General features: G+C 36.0%; 1 protein-coding gene across 1 annotated transcript; it reads right to left on the bottom strand.

Annotated features, from left to right (window-relative positions):
• Positions 1-250: 250 nt before the first annotated feature.
• On the bottom strand, positions 251-10,467 carry LOC120069555 (RNA-binding (RRM/RBD/RNP motifs) family protein). The gene is made up of 14 exons (XM_039021342.2): positions 10,329-10,467; positions 9,977-10,137; positions 9,706-9,795; positions 6,684-6,749; positions 6,545-6,610; positions 6,243-6,328; positions 4,070-4,115; positions 3,773-3,827; positions 2,452-2,528; positions 2,199-2,346; positions 1,992-2,116; positions 1,797-1,901; positions 1,321-1,485; positions 251-668 (listed from the first exon to the last, which is right to left on the bottom strand). Exons 2-14 carry the CDS (start codon positions 9,992-9,994, stop codon positions 606-608), a joined length of 1,110 nt encoding a protein of 369 aa, XP_038877270.1. The 5' UTR covers positions 9,995-10,137; positions 10,329-10,467; the 3' UTR covers positions 251-605.
• Positions 10,468-17,958: the final 7,491 nt, after the last annotated feature.

Here is a 17,958-nt window from a genome sequence, read left to right on the forward strand (position 1 = left end):
TGTAACCGCTGCAATAAGGGTTTTAGAATGGGATCTAAAGATGAACACTTGAACTGCTGCCGTCGTTGATACTATAGTAGCAGTTTTTAAATATATTTTCCAATAATAGCAACAATTGTGTTCGTTATACTACAAAATATTTGACTATTTGTGCCAGTTTTAAATTGCACGTCTTCAGTGATGTGCTAATTAAACTGAATGTTGTCCAATTGAGAATATATGATTGGGGCAGATCAAGCAGAATGGCAAGTGATCAGTAATCACTATTCTGTGACATTGGAATCTAATTAATTGTCCGTGGAAAACCAAACCATCCTTAAAAAAAAATCGTAAAATGGAATTTCTTAAAGCAGAGTTAGAGAAGAATACACTACTAACTAATAACTTCTAACCAAGGGTACATAAACCAACCTACCCTTCGAACCCCGACCCAAACCCAACATGTTTCAGTTAGGGAAAAAAAGAAAGGAAAGAATGCAATAAAACACACATCCAAAGATATTGACTCTACAAAGGCCAAAACTCCGAATATCTCCTCATAAATAGGGCAGTTCATTTCTGTTGATTTATCAACCCATCACTACTTCAAGGCTGAATGTCTCTCTTTAGTATGGCCGATACCTCCAGTCTGCTCTAGATGGTCTTCCACCACCAATTCCATAACCCCACTGCATAATAAAAACAAACTAATCTTACCCAAAAAAAAAAAAAAAAGAAAAATCATGTCTTTAAAAGAGAGAACAAAAAAATAAAATCATGTTGTGTAGTGAGATTAAAAATGCTTTACATTTCAAACCACTTCTTGAGTTCTTTTGTGGAGAAGTACTTGTACTGTATTGTATCGTTTACTAGAGTATTTTACTCGAAAGCACTCTGAGAAATTTTGAACCAAACATTAAAATGAATTCTGAAGTATTCTTTCTAAAAATACACTTAGTTCTAGAAGCACCCTCAAATAATGCCCACTAAAGATTCAAGATGATTATTGTTGGAGTTTCTTTTTAAAGACTCTAAACTGAGTAGTCCATCTCATGATATATAGTAAAATGCTTGACCCAATAATTTGACGTAACTTATTGATATTGTACCAAATAATATCTACATGGTGCAAGTACTTTAGATTTTGAGGAAAAAGCAACTTATATAGTTATATCATATACACATGAAATTTTCATCTGCGTAATTTCAATTTTCAATCATTAAACTAGTGAATATGGATTTACCAATAAATGTTATATGGTGGACGACCTACCAATCACCACCTGAATGCTAGCCAACTTAAATATAAATTCAAATAGGAAATAAAACAGAGGCACTTACATCATCGAAGTCCAGGCTTCCATACATCCGTCCATAAGTCCTCATAGGTCCCACATAGCCGCCAAAAGATTCTGCGGCGCTATTCATCATAAAAGTTCCACTTGCTCCAGCTGCTCCAGCTCCAGCTCCAGCATCATCAAGAGGAGTGGCTGAATCAATAGCAACCTGCAGAATCCAACGGTGAGATTATATACTTGATTGAAGTAAAAAGAATTAATCAACCCACCGCAGAGAGAGCCTAAACAGAGAAGAAAAGAAAATTACTGAAAGGGATCCACACCCAAAAAGTTCGAACTGAAAATGCTCATATAATGGAATGCTTCAGAAATATATATAGTGTTTCATGTCCATGTCTACAAGCATGTATACATCAATTAGGTTACAAAAATACAAACTCTACTCTAAACAATCTAGATGTTCAAACACAAGACAATTATGCTTCCTTCTAGCAAGCAAAGTGGCATGCAGAAACATACCTGTTGTCCACAAATCTCATGAGATCTTCGAGATACACGATCTGCTACACCATCTTCAGCAAAAGTTACGAAACCAAAACCTCGATGACCAGATCTTTTAGGATCCTACATTGATCAGTAATAACAGGATCTTTAGGCTTATATCTCAAATCAGCCACTCTCACAAAATCAGCATTAACTAAATCTAGTTTTTACCTTCGGAACATAGACATCCAATATACGGCCAAATCTACCAAAGTATTGTCGGAGATCATCAGCAGATGCTTCTTGTGGGAGCCTACCAACAAAAATCTTTTTCCCCATCCCTCGAATTTCCCTTCCTGATCCAAGGACAAGGTAAATCAACATATAACACTGTTTACCAAGACCAAGCATTACATGAATGGTATCAGAGATACATACTCCCATAAACTGAGCCCGGATGGTCATATAAGGTAGGAGCACCAAGTGCTGCATATCTTGTTGCGGCAGAAATATAAGCATTGTATGCACCGTATCCACCCCCACCACCCCCCTGCGGCATTTTCCCTATGGGCCTGAAATCATCATCCTGGAAAGATAATATATATCTACCTTTCATTAGATGTACAAATTTAAAATATGAAATATCTGGAAGATAAATATAGTGTTAAATAGTCAACTGCAAAAATCTTACCTTAGGGGTCGCTCTATCAACAACCACAGTAGAACCTCCCAATTCATGAGTATCAGCCATCAAATTTTCCACAGAATCTGCAAAACATGAGTTACCACATTCAGTGCCTCGAAATTGAAACCATAGGCAACCATGAAAAGGATTTTTCTTTGATTTGACGGAAAGAAGGGCAATTTCAAGCACAAGGTACACGCGGGGGGGGGTACCCTATAGAAGAGCTTTTCATAAGCAAAAATTACAACTTACAAGAAGCGGATCCAAGAACTAGTGTCATTAAAGAGGATAATTACAACAATATTTAGTCACAGACTCACAAATTAACTATTTAGAGATGTTACCCGCTGGAAAACATTATGAGCACATGATTTACCAATGAACCAATAACAAGTCACAAATGAACTATTAAAGTGGATACATCCCAAACTTTATCCCAATAACTCTCAATTCGCTAAAATCAGTTGTTACTATTGATCTATTTAGTTATGATTAACAAATGTTCGATGCATGGCAAACAAGTTTCCCCAACTCATAGTCAATTTGTACCAGGTACAACTTATGTCTAGTGCATGTGTATTAAGCTAACAAGTTTCTAAGTGTTGGAGTGTCCAATACCTGCCAGACTCTAACAGTGCACACATTATTCAAACTAAAGTGTGTTGTGCTTAATAGGAGTAGGACAAAATCATTAATGTAAAACAAACTCCCTCCGTCCTTCCATGGTAACTGCATTCTTACATATTTCTCAATGAAAGTTCAGTCTTTTTCTTATTTATATTTTTTATAATATATACACACACACCATCCAAACAGCTAGGAGACCTCTCCCAGGAACTAACTAGTTGAAAAGGTGCACTTTGTAAGAATATGGTCCAAATCCTCCACTCATAAGGACATACCATTACAACCCAAGATCAATAGAAGACAACCTCTAGATGACATCAAGTCATCAACAATCTTGAACCATGGTCAACCAAGGAAAAGAACTTGTCTTTCTTTGAGATGTTTATCTTCAAGAGTTTGGTGTAAAGCGAAAGGAAAAAGAAAACCATGGAAAGAGGCAAGGCAGCATGAGCACTGCTACCTTTTGTGATCTTATTATTTGTTTTTTTCTAATACTTTAAATTCAAGAAACAAGGCAAGACACTTCAAGGAGGTTGTCTTGTCTTACCAGGTGAGACACTAAAATTGGCAACTTGAACTCTACAATCATATATCAATATAGAAATATAATCCAACCTGAACTTGCAAAAGTGATGAAACCTATTCCACGATGGGTTTTTGAACTCTACAATCATATATCAATATAGAAATATAATCCAACCTGAACTTGCAAAAGTGATGAAACCTATTCCACGATGGGTTTTTGATCCCTGGTCCTGAATTAAACAAGGAAACATTAAATCATGTCAGTAATATATCATAGATTGCACATAAGCATGGGCAAACCACATGTGGACATCAAATCAATATATAAAATGGACATTGCCCAATTCGCATAGTGCGTGGACTCCTGACAAGTGAAAATAAGAATAAAAATCCCCTTCCTGATTTACTTTTACACGAGACAGTAGTAGAACCACAGAACTAATTTCCCACTTTAGTAAAAAGGAAACCGTACCTTTGGCATGTAAAGATCTGTTATCTCTCCATATTTCTCAAAATGACTGCAAAAAAAAATTAGAAAAACATTAAAACCCATAAAATTCATTTTCATCCTGAAGGGACGTCAAATCTACAAAATGCTTGAATAATGTCTTAGTTGATTCTACATGGCCTGCTGTCAACCCAAGGATACTACAATTCTTCTCTCCGAAATCCCGTCAGGATGACGGCTTTTTCAGAAAGTCATAAGGTCCTTGTTGATTGAGTTAATGGATTTTTAAGAGAGACCAACAAAAAGAAAAACCAGGAATGGAACTGGTTTCCTTCCCATGTTAGTAAAAATAATTAATTTTATGGAATTAAATGTCTTTTTATAAATGGGAGTTAGCACTTTGCCCCCTATACCTAGGGCACCCACCCCAAGGTCCAAACTCCTGAGACATCAAGGGTTTTTGTTGCTAAGCTCAGTTGAATATTCAAACTTAGAACCTCTATGCCAGTAAGACCAAAAGACCCAAGCTCTTCCCAAAGGGGCCGACCACTGGGGGCGATAATTTCATGAAATTATGTAAAACTTCACATTGAGTTCGAATTTCCTTATTGAATTATTGTATAAAAATAATATATTTATATAAAATATATATTTTTAAATGTGTTTTTGTCATGTTCGTGTCCCATATTGTAAAAAAAAAAAAAATGGCATGCCATAGCGTCTATGTCGAGTCGTATCCATATCTCATATGTTTATCCACACTGCTTAGGCCACATGTAATGATGTGAATGGAAAATTAGCAAATACATAATTTTCCAACTGCCACCTCTTTATGTTCTTTCTTTTCCACATTGCTACGAAGCTTCAAGAAGAGGTTTTCAATTTTTCCTGTCTCCACAAACTATTTCATCAACATTCCATAACCTGTACGTTATAGGTCTAATTCAATATTTTTCTTCCAACTTTTCCCCTATTCTCTTCTAAATTAGTATGTACCTCCTATTAACTGATAATTCCACATCAGATTTCTAGCTACAAAGATTCATTAGCAGGTCCTCAACCATCTCGGATCTCAAACTTCCTTAGATGATCTATGACAAGCATCTTTTTACCTAATTCATTCTTTTTCTGGTTCCCGTTGCATTTTCTTCCCTGTTCTCAATCAACTCCAACTTCCTCTTCCATCTTCACCAACAATTCCCAATCAAATTTCTAGTTCCGACATAATAGGAGGTATATTCCTTTTGTGATCGACATCTACTTCAAGTATGTAAAGAAGCACGAATAAGCAACACATCACACCACAAGTACAATGAAATGTTATTGTATAAAAGTCTAGAACAAGAATGGGCTAATCTCTCATAGCTTCTCTCCTTGGTTACCTTAAGGAATCGCAATCACTCTTGGTCTTGATCCCTTGATCCATCCAACATTTATACAATCAAATCCCTCGTGGAAGATTTTGTGGATTCTCCTGTCCTATTTGAGTAATCTTTACATGGTGAATTGGCAAATTCATATCTAAAAGAAGATTAAAATTGTCCTTTGGGAACTTAGTTTTGGAGCTATTGCCACGGCCGATCAACTTCAGCACCATATGTCTTATATGAACATCTCCCCTTCATTATACATTATGTGTGCACACTCTGAATATCCAAGTCACCTTTTCTGCATTGCTCTTTTGCTTCCACTTATTAGGTCATCTTCCTCTACCTGCCGACAAAGAATACAACAGAAATTCCCAAATAGCGAAGGTATCTTCCTCGCAAGCCGATCTATCGTGTTAGCACAAACATAAAAAAAAAAAAATTAAAAAAAAAGGGTGTCCAATATCACTATTTTGATAAACATTGACTGTTGAAACATTCAACACATGATGGACAGAATAACATCACCCTAGCTAAAATGTCCATGGTTTATAGACTTCAAGTATGGAATGACTGAAAAATGAAAGGAAATATGCCTGAGAAAGGGCCAGAATTTTTATTGTTTATCCTCCTTAAATTAACCATTCATCCCTAATCTATTTCCAGCTAACAAGATCATTTCTAGGGGTTGTATTTCGATTCAAAACATATGTTTCAACTTTCAAATATACAGTTACAACGTCCATTTTTCTAAAGAAGTGCCTCAACATTCATTTTCAAACGATCGAATATAAAAGGCGGAGAAATAGCAGAAAACCACACCAAACTACCTGCGGAAGGCAGCCTCAGTCACAGATTGTGAGATCCTTGCTACAAAAATCCTAGTGACTCTCTTTGGAGGTGCTCTCATCTCCTCCTGTCAACAGAAAAATATGAAGTCCACATCCAATTCAGTTGTATGCATACACATGAAAACAAAGTACTTGCACTTCTTATGATTTATTAGTTTTTTTTTAAACAAACAAACAAACAAGAAGATAAAATGAAGATCACTCTGCAGAAGGAAAATGTGTGTAAGGGAGTGCAAATAAGTAGAGGGGACAGAGAGAGAGAGAGAGAGAGAGAGACTAACCTTAGGTGTGGCAACTTTAACTTCCATCATTCTGTTGCCAAGAAAGTGCTCACTTGATAGTGCATTCTGCAACAAAGAGATGTTAAGCATCAAAAAACGTCAAGTCAACAAAAAGAGAAAATGTTGAACATATTCCTACCTTAGCATCTTCATCGGTTGCAAATGTCACATATCCAAAACCACGAGAACGACCAGTTGACCTCTCCTGACATATTAAAAAAAAAAAGAAAAAAAAAACAAACCATATGGCTGTAAAGATAGGACTCAGAAATAAAAAGTACGATACAAAATTAGTCACAACAAACATTCACCATCTTCATGTGTAGAATCCACCAGGAAAAAAAGCTGATAAAAATTATATTTCATCAAGAGGGCAATTTTCATTAAGTAAACATTTGACAAAAAAATTATTAAAAAAAAAAAAAAAGAAAACCATAGCCCAACAAGAGGAGGCACCAGAAAGAAAACTAGCCGGCTAAAAGAGTTTAAATTCAAGAGAACAAGGCCTAATGAAAGTTCTGCAAAATTCTTAGAAGTAGACACCTTAGGTCAATGGACATGTGGCTTTCAAAAGGTGAGGAGTGCTTAATACTGCTTGAAGTCGACACGCCACAAGGCTAGGGGTGGGCACTTTGATGCTTGAAGCTCTATTTTTCTTTTCAGTAATGTTTTATGAAGAAACTAAAAAGTATTCTTAAGAGTTAAAAGAGTGTTCATTTTTCTCCCCAGTCCCTAATAAAAAGCTATAATGATGGAGGTAGCATTATGGTGATTTTAGTAATCCCTAGTTTAATCCTTTTTTACCCTCAGTTGTGTGTAATTCCTTATAAATAGGGGTCCCTCTCCCCGTGCTTTTTAAAGCTCAAGACGCAATAAAGCACAATAGTCCTTATGGGCTTAAGCGCAAGGCACAAAAAAGGGGCAGGCTTTTTATTTTGTGAGGCACACTATATATAAAAGCACTACATTATGAAGGGGAAGTATAGTTGAAGTGGAAATATATTTCTATTAAAAATAAATATATTATTACTATTTTTAAAAATAATGAAAAAGCCCCAAGGCCCAAGGCTTTGAGTCTTGGGGCTTCACAAAAGGTGCACACCTTATTTTGTGAGCTCACCTTTTCAAGGCGAGGCATCAAACCTATGCCTTGAGCCTAGGCACGCACCCGAGAGGGCATTTTAAAAAACTACCCTCTCCAATATTATATACACTTTGATTGATAACAAAGCTCTTGTTGTTTGATTCCTGGAGAATTCACTCCTTCGTCCTTAGTCATTCTTAGGCTAGAGCAATCACTTGAGCCAATGTTGACTATCGCTGGTGGAAGACCAAAAAACTTTTAGCAACGTTGATCACAGGAGGAAGCTCCGTAAACTATGCTCGTTGTCAAACAACGCACGCCTAATTACACAGAGAAACCCTTTAAAGTAGAAGAAAATTAAAAAAATCGTCCAATAAGTGGAATTTTACAAGACAAATATGTTTAGAGACAAAAACTATTATCTTGGTGTTTAGAGACAAAAACTATTATCTTGGTTATGAAAAACAACCAACAATTGCAGAAGCCTATTCAACAACACCCAATTCCTACGTCAACCCAAAAGCAATGAAGGAGATGATGGAAGAAGTGATCAACATCCAACATATATTGGGAAAAATTATTCAAAATTTGGATTAATTTTAAGAAAACAGCAAGAATTCAATAAAGGAAGACTTCTGTATGATGCATGAGTAATTCAACAAAATTGGGAATTCACTCAAGAGAATGAAGAATTTGGGCAAAAAACCCACAGATTTTTCAGTGAAGGAAAAAAAAAACGAGTGTGGGGATGATGATTTGATCTTGCAGAAACCACATGAAGTCGAACATGAAATTTAAGCAGACAAAATCAAAGCCAAATCAAGGAATGAAGACTCAGGAGTTGGCAGTATCAACACGGAATCAAAATCAAAGCATAGGACGAGGTTTTGAAATAGTAGACAAGAACTTAAGTAATCGAACAAAGTAGAAGAAGAAGGAGAATTTAAAGATGTTGAAGCCGAGGAAGAAGATAACAACCATGTGCGACCCAATCCAAAGAATGGTAAAAACACTAGACAACATTGCGTGCAAAGATAATGAAGTCAGCAAGACTATTTCCAAATCAGAGCTTGCATGACCCAATCCGATAGAGAAATCAAGGGTGATTGTTGAGAACAAAAAATTTCATAGAGGAGATGACGACGGAAATTTTGAGTGCAAAGGGTTTTTTGCCAATGCCCCCCCCCCAAAAAAAAAAAAAAACCAGTTCAACCTGACCCGAACCCATCCCCAAGACAATTGGGTATTGTATGAACACTCGACCTATGTAGTTTGCATTAGTCATTGCAGTCTACGCCTTAAACCAAAATTTGGGTTTTCAAACCCTAGCCCCACACGGCCAAGTCCAATTCGTAGCCTATGACCCAACCCATACCCAAATCACTCAATCCATCATCCCAAAACACATTAAATTTTCCCAACATTTTTTGTGAGTTTTCTTCACCAAATGATTCTTCTGTGGGTGGTTTTGGGTTTGTTGGATTGGATGAGTCTGTTCATGCAATGCAAAAGCTTTGTATCCTAGGTTGTGCTTCTTTGATTAAAAAATTTGTGAACAAAATGTAGGTAGTTGATTCGACCGCGCTTCATTGAACGAGTCTATATCGTCTTTTTAAAACTCAAGGACGAGTTTCTTTTGGGAGGGATAGAATGGTGGAGGTAGGATTAGGGTAATTTTTGTAAATCCCTAAGTTAATCCTTTTTACCCTCATTTGTGTTTAATCCCTTATAAATAGGGACCGTGCACATGAATTGAATACACTACACATTGATTGATAATAAAGTTTTGGTATTTGATTCTCAGAGAATTCACTCCTTAATCATTCTTAGGCTATCACATAAATTCTTAAACATTTCACTATCTTAATATTCATAATGCTACTTATTCTAATGTATAAAAAATATTATTTACAACTTTTTTATTTTCTGGCTTGGGCTTCAACCCGGAGGACTATTGCTGTTGAGTGAGCGCAATCACACTTTAAATAACACTAGGTTCTATACAAAGGCATGCTTAAAAGCCATAGAAAGAATGAATAGTACGAGTGTACCACAAGAAGAATGTAAAAAGGCAGACCTTCATGACAATACAATCCTCCAACTCCCCAAATTTGCTCATGTAGTCTCTCAGCCCTTCTGTATCGACGTCCCATGGAATACCAAGAACCTATCATAAAATGAATAAACAGCAAAAATCAAATCGGTAAGCTGATGGATAAAACAGAAACTAACCTTATACCTAATAAAATGAAATAAAAACCTAACGGGGAAACCAGATTACTTAATAGAAGAAACAACTGAAAAATCATAAAAACGTAGCCGAATAGGGAAAAACAGAAAATACTAACCACCAACTTCCGATCCATGATGAATTGGCGCAGGTAACGCAGAGAAATTGAACCCTAAAAGTGAAAAAGTATATCACTCTCTCCTCCTCTTCTTCCTCGCTCGCTCGCTCGCTCGCTCAAAGACCCACGCTCACTCTCCCCAAATCTCTCGCACTCGCTCCCTGCACATGATAACAAGAAGAGGCACACCTCTTTCTCACACACAATACTCAAATACCAAATCAATCTCACCGAATTCATCATTCGTTTTGTTTTTTTCCCTGTTTCAATTTCTTCTTTGCGATTAAAGCTCAAAATAACAAATCAAACAGACAAAAACAGTAGATATTCGTGGATAACGCGCTCAACTGACCTTTTATTCAAAATTTCTGGGATTTCAAGAAAACCCTAACGTAGATCTCTTCTCTCTCTCTCTCTCCCTCTTCGTCTCTCTTTCTCTCTCCCTATCGCGCGCCAGAAATAGCTTTAAAGCCGTCGCGTTTTCACCCATGTGGCCATGTTTAAGGTCCTCGAGTTTTGACTTTGGCAGCGCAACGAGAAATTGTTCGGTGCGATCAGCTACTACGGAAACAATGGTGGTGCTGCATTCGATTTATGCCACGTGTCTGCTGCATTTTCATCTTTATTTTTAATTCGAAGAAGTTTGCTTTTTGTTGCATGTTTTAATTTGCGAATTACACACATTTCTTTTCCTCAATTTTCACCCTTTTATAATTCTCTATTGAAAGAATTATGTATTTTACGAACTGCTGAAGGCTTCGCCTTTTATAGGCCTTCAGCATCGAAACAAATCATGAGTACCCCTTGGGGCCCAAACCCAAAACACAAGGTTTGAGTACATAAATGAGACTTCCAACACCAAATTTTCCAATGTGAGATTCTCCAACCAATAAAGTTGGTTCGCTCTTTGTTTTGAAAGTTAAATTTTTACCCAACAATCCCCCACTTGGAAATTTAAACAAAAGGAAAAGAGAGAAAAGATTTTCATCGAGCAGTTTCAGTCTATACAACACTATACAAAAGCAAAGGTGTCTTACGACGTGAACCTTTATATAGTGTAGATGATTCAAAATATACTAGAGTAATCCTTGGTTTTGAACTCTATCTCTGACAGCATCTCACACAGTGTGTCATTAGGGTGTCGTATGAAAGCCCGTGCTTTTAAGGCCTAGAACATGAATCCCAGTTTAGTGAATGCTCTAGAGAGTTTGCCTAAAAACTCCATAGGAAGCGGCCTTCACTTCCACATTCACACAGGTGAGTCTATCAAGGGTACTCTTGTAGCTGGGTACCCCACTTGTCATCAAGTATAGATCTCATTAAGAACTGAGTTCAACTTTTCTTACGCTTCAGGATATCATGCTCAGACTTTAAGTCATAGGAATGGAACTCTATGTTTGGTTTAGCATGATTCACTATATATCACCCGTGATCAATTATTACCCGTTGAACCTGTTTTTTGGGATCTCTAGTCTACAAGTTGGGTTTTCCTCACGGTGATTCATTTTTCGATAGGCATGAGTCTCATCCTTTCTGAGGTTCTGAAAACTTTTTCTCTGGCCAGTCCTTTCATCAAAGGATCTGCCAAATTTTCATCAGTCCGTGTGTGATCCACTCCAACTACACCAGTAGTGAGAAACTCTCTAATGGTATTGTGCTTATGACGTATTTGACGTCTCTTTTCATTGTAGTAACGGTTCTGAACTTTTGCGATTGCTGCAGTACTATCGCAATGGATCAATATGGCTGGTATCGGCTTTTCCCATAAGGGAATCTCTTATAGCAAACTTCTAAGCCAACCTGCTTCTTCACTAACTGTCGCTAGTGCTATCATTTCTGACTCCATTGTAGATTGGGCTAAAATAGTATGTTTCTTGGACTTCCAAGAGACGGCTTCGCCAGCTATATTAAAGCTATAGCAACTTGTAGCCTTTGAATCATCTGAAAGAAAGTTCCAATCAGTATCGTTGAACCCTTTCAGGACAGTAGGAAACTTTTGATAATGTAATCCTAGGTTTTGGGTTTTCTTTAAGTATCTCATGACCCTTTCTATAGCATTCCAATGCTCTTTACTAGGTCTACTTGTAAACCTGCAAAGCAGTCCTACAGCATAAGCTATGTCAGGCCTAGTACAGCCGGCAGCGTATCTAAGACTGCCTATGATGCTCACATACTCATATTGATCAACACTGTCACCAATGTTCTTGAACAACTTGACACTAGGGTCATAAGGAGTACAGGCTAGTTTACACTCAAAGTAATTATATTTCTTTAGAATCTTTTCTATATAGTGAGATTGATCTAAAGAAATTCCCTTTTCAGACCTATTTACTTTTATGCCTAAGATTACACTAACTTCTCCTAAATCTTTTATGTCGAAGTTCGCACTCAATATTGATTTCACATCATTTATAACATGCAAGTTCGACCCAAAGATAAATAAATCATCTACATATAGACACAAGATGGTGCATAGGTTATTGTCAAACTTATGGTAGATGCATTTATCACTTTCATTGACCTTGAAACCTTTAGATAGGATAAGGATGTCAAAATTTTCATATCATTGCTTAGGAGCTTATTTTAATCCATAGAGAGATTTTTCTAATTTATACACCTTATTTTCTTGGACCATGGACAACAAAACCCTCAAGTTGTTCCATGTAAATCTCTTCTTCAAGTTCACTGTTTAGGAAAGCGATTTTTACATCCATCTGATGTACTACGAGGTTATAAAGGGCAACGAGAAAGAACAGGGCACGGATAGAGGTAATTCTAGTGACAAGAGAGAAGGTGTCAAAGAAATCTACGTTTTCTCTTTATCTAAAGCCCTTTGCTACTAACTTGGCTTTAAATTTGTCGACAGACCCATTATGTCTAAGTTTCCTCCTTAAGACCCATTTGCACCTTATTGCCTTACATCCTGGGGATAGATATACTAAATGTCAAGTCCTATTTGACTCAAGTGAGTCCATCTCATCATTTATGGCTTCTTGCCATAGGTTGGCATCGACTGAGAACAAGGCAGTTCTTAAATCTTTAGGGTCTTCTTCTACATTGTAGGTCAGGAAGTCATTTCCGAAATCTTTGGCGGTTCTAGCTCTTTTGCTTCTTCTAGGTTCTGGATCAGTTTCCTCTCTAGGGTTAGGATTTCTAACTAGGGTTATACCACTTGAACTAGAGCCCCCACTATTCTTTGATTTAAAAGGAAACCTATCTTCGAAGAAGTCAACATCATTTGACTCAATGATCACTTGGTTCACTAGATCATAGAACCTATAGACTTTACTATTTAAAGCATAACCTATAAAGACACACTCGTAAGCTCTACTAGCCAACTGTAACACCCCACACATTTTTTAGTAATAATGTAATTTCAGTAACTTTATTATTTGGAATTTCAGTAATTATTATTAGTTGGAGGGAATTTTTGGAATTTTAGACTTCAAGTATAAGTGTGGAAATTTAATTGTTGGCGTAAAATTATTCAAATTGGAAATTCATGGCAGGAATTAATTTTCTTTTGAAACGGAAAGGAATTTAATAGTAAAACGAAAAGGAATTAAATGTAATGGAATTTAATAGTAAAAGGAAAAGGAATTAAATGTAATTATACTTATTTCCTTTTTGTTTTATTATTATTATTATTATTATTATTTTATAAAAAGTCAAACCCCACCTCCCATCTGTTCGTTTTCTCCTTCCAATGAACAACGGCAATGCCCACGATCTCCAACCATGTCCTCTAACGCCGCAACATACAACTTCAACGGCCACAACGCTTGCGACTTAGATTTGAGTTACCCACTTCTTGATGACTCCAAATTTCGAACAACAACCAACAAGGATTAAAGTTGTTTTGAATATTTGTTTGATTCAAAGTTCCATTGGGCAAGGAAGAGGTTGAGCTTCTAGTTTCTAGAGTTTACGATTAGAGGTAAGTAATCTTACTATTGGAACTGCCCACGGGCCAGGCATTAAATGTATGCCAGCATGATAAATGTATGTTATGGCAGAATGACAACATGATAGATTGATAGTATAATATGATCAAAGTATGTTCTGTTACGAGATTCAAATTATTTATTTATGCACATAGACACTTGAATGGTAGTATGAGATGGTATGTGCTTCCATGGTTGCATTTGATCTGATGATGTTGAGGTATACATGTATGTTGTAGAACCATGATGTTGAGGTATATGTGTATGTTGTAGAGCCGAGGTTTATATGTATGTCATAGATTCGTAAGTGATGTTTACGATATTGAGACTGTGCAAATGTCCTTACTAATTAGTTAAATGCCCATTAGATTTTGTGTTTCCTTCGGGATTCACCAATTTGTGTTTCCTTCGGGATTCACTAGTTTGTGTTTCCTTCGGGATTCACCAGTTTGTGTCTTCTTCGGGATTCACCAAAGGTAGTGGGCATACTTAACTATAGTAGGATAGGACTCAGTCTCCTTCTTGTTTCATGTGCATATGTGTCCCATAAGGACTAGAGCAGTTTATATGTTTCACTAGAGGTGGGTATCTAGAGGACATAGATGTCTAGCCTGACCACAGTAGTGGGTTTACTTACTGAGTATTTTATACTCATTCTTTCTCATGTTGTTGTTTCAGGTAAGGGTAGAGATGCACCGACGATGGACAAGCGAAATTCGTGATCGAGCCACTAAGACTAGTTTTTACGCTTCCGTATCATGAGATTTAGAGTTCTTTTCATGTTTCTCTTAACTTTTAGTTTTGATGTTTAAAACTTACTTTTAAGAATCACTTTTCAAACTTATTTATTATCCTTTATGATTTACGGGTGCCCTATTATTATTTTAGTATTTGAATTTAATGAAAGTCTTTTGAACTTACCTTATTTAATTAGTATTTATCTCGTAATAACCGAGTGTCGTTTTGAGTTTCATGCATGCATATATTTAGTAACGGCCTAACTTAAGTCCTAGGGGGTCGGGTCGTTACAATTGGTATCAAAGCCCATGTTTTGGGTTCTGTAGACTGACTTACTATGTAAGTCTAGATTGTCCCTATGGCCCATGAACGGATTCCTCGTCATCGCCAAGTATGTTTTATCATTTACAAGTTTTATGATAGTTGTGCATTAAAATATTTGTTTAGCTTAAATGCACCAGTTATGTTCTAATGCTAGGTCAGTGACTTGTTAGAAGTTATTATAAGAGGATTATCAGGTACGACACTACAAAAGGAGAAAAAAATAAAATAGAATAAATTATGAGGTCACTTGGCACTAGTTTATCTCATGGAAATCATGTTAGAAATGAACAAATATATATACCTCAGCTTAGAGATCTTAAAGATTGATGTAACTATGTAGAGTTATGATAGTTTAGGAATAAAGGTATATATATGTTTAAGCCAAGGAATAAATTGTCGAGACAAGATTTGATTAAGGACTATTGTTATGTTTTATATTGGATGGTGCAATTAGTGGTAGTATAAATACACAGGCTAGTACTCAAATATAAGGTTAAAAGTTGTTTTATGGATAAGAAGGAAAAGAAGAAGAGTCTATAGATTTATTAAAGGTTCTGAGATATTAAACCAAATGTTTTTAGAGGAACGTTGAAAACGATTAATAAGTCATAAGCACTTTGGTAATACTAGGAACTTGATGGAGTAGGCAAAGTATATGTGATGATATGAAGAATTCTTTTGGAATGTCTAGCTAAGTTGATGTCATTAAAGAAAGCCAAAATAGTTAGGCATGAGTTTGGACTTAAAGGGGATAAAAGCAATGTGTTATTTGTTTAGGTTGAAGGATTATTTTAGTATACCTAGACTAAACCCAGAGCCATATTGTGTAAAGGAGATCCAAGTTAGACAGATTTGAAGAAACAAAAGTCTTTTGGAGTTTAAACGTATGCAAATTGGCAAAGAGGAATTCTACAAGATGGAAATTCTTAGTGAGAGAGATATGATTTATGGAGGAGTTAAATAAAATATAATTTAGTAAAAAGATTATGTTCCACATGGAAAGTGGAAAAAAAATGGAGGTGTCTTGAATTTAGTGGTTTTATTAGAGATAAGTGTGAATGAGAGAAAAGTATCCAAGAAAGTTTACTCTTTTGGAAAGAGAAAAAAAAAAGTTAATGTGTTTGAAACTCCTAGTAAAATATAGTTTGAAGGCTTGATAAGAGAGGTTATAAGGTATTTGTTTTGGTATAAAAGAAGAATACCTCATTATCATGTGGAACTTTAGGACAATATGTGTTAGATTGAAAGATAGCTTATGTAGGTGATTGGTATGGAATTTTATTTTAACACAAGAATCTGTTACCGAAATAGAAGGTTGAAAAGGGATAAGTTAAAATGGAGTTACTAGTAACAGTAGATGTTTGAGAACTATTGATATGATATGTTGAGGCTTCATTAGTTAAGAGATAAATCATTGAGGGCATTAGGAAGATTTAAGGGATTTTGACTTTGTGTGCAAGTTGGAAACATGAACTAGCAAGACCATTAATTTGATTGAAAAAGGAAATTAATCCAGCTCAAGGTAGGCAAAAATGGTATATGCACAAAGGTAAGTAAGTTGGATCTTCCAATATAACCATTGGTATAAGAGATAGACTTGGCAATAAAGTTGAGTTGATAGTAAGAAGTTACTAAAAGTAGGTTTGGAGCATTACAAGGTAGTATGTATTCTCTTGCATGGGCAATGAGTTCACTAGCTTTAGGGAGTACGAGTAATCCAAGCTAGGACTTCTGAATCAAGAAGGTTTTATCGTTAAAAAAAAAAAAACTTCAAGGATCAATTACGGTTATTACGAGGTTATGAAAATGTGTTATCAATTGATTTATGCTTTAGCATCCAGGGACTTCAAAATACCCCCCGGAATTTTTTTTCAAGAATGAACTTTCAAGGACGAAGTTCTTTGAGGAGGGAAGAATGTAACACCCTCGGAGTTTTTTTTTTTTTTTTTTCAAGAATGAACTTTTGAGGATGAAAGTTCTTTGAGGAGGGAAGAATGTGACACCCCGCACATTTTTTTAGTAATAATGTAATTTCAGTAACTTTATTATTTGGAATTTCGGTAATTGTTATTAGTTGGTGGCCATTTTTGGAATTTTGGACTTCAAGTATAAGTACGGGAATTTAATTGTTGGCGTGAAATTATTCAATTTGGAAATTAATGGCAAGAATTAATTTTCTTTTGAAACGGAAAGGAATTTAATAGTAAAACGGAAAAGAATTAAATGTAATGAAATTTAATAGTAAAACGGAAAGGAATTAAATGTAATATACTTATTTCCTTTTTTGTTTTATTATTATTATTGTTGTTTTTTTTATATATAAAAAGTCAAACCCCACCTCCCATCTGTTCGTTTTCTCCTTCCAATGAACAACGACAATGCCTAGGATCTCCAACCAATGTCCTCTGACGCCACAACATACAACTTCAATGGCCACAATGCTTGCGACTTAGATTTGAGTTACCCACTTCTTAATAGCTCCAAATTTCGAACAACAACCAACAAGGATTAAAGTTGTTTTGAATGTTTGTTTGATTCAAGGTTCCATTGGGCAAAGAAGAGGTTGAGCTTCTAATTTCTAGAGTTTGCGATTAGAGGTAAGTAATCTTACTACTGAAACTTTCCACAGGCCAGGTGTCACGGTCATGCTTGTCCAGGGCCTGTTGCCCATGGCCGCATGCCGATCCAACCCCCTTCTAGTATACTTTTATATCATGTATTGTATTAGCTTAGTTAGCTTGCTTTCTTTACATTTTCATTGTAAGTGACCACTCGCCCTTTTGCATATGCAAGGGTGCCAGTTGGCTTTTTGTTCAGAATGCACTATATGGGGATAAGACTAATCATCACCTCCCCATACCCGGAGTAGTACTCTATAAAGCTGTTGTTGTTGCTTATTACTTTCTAGCCTACTACAATCTTTCTTTCTTTATTCACACTCACAAAAACTGCTTATGAAAACCTTTTCTCCAAACC

This window comes from Benincasa hispida, chromosome 10 (genome assembly GCF_027475165.1).
Source record: "Benincasa hispida cultivar pf3 chromosome 10, pf3_genome.v1.1, whole genome shotgun sequence".
NCBI classification, from domain to species: domain Eukaryota; kingdom Viridiplantae; phylum Streptophyta; class Magnoliopsida; order Cucurbitales; family Cucurbitaceae; genus Benincasa; species Benincasa hispida.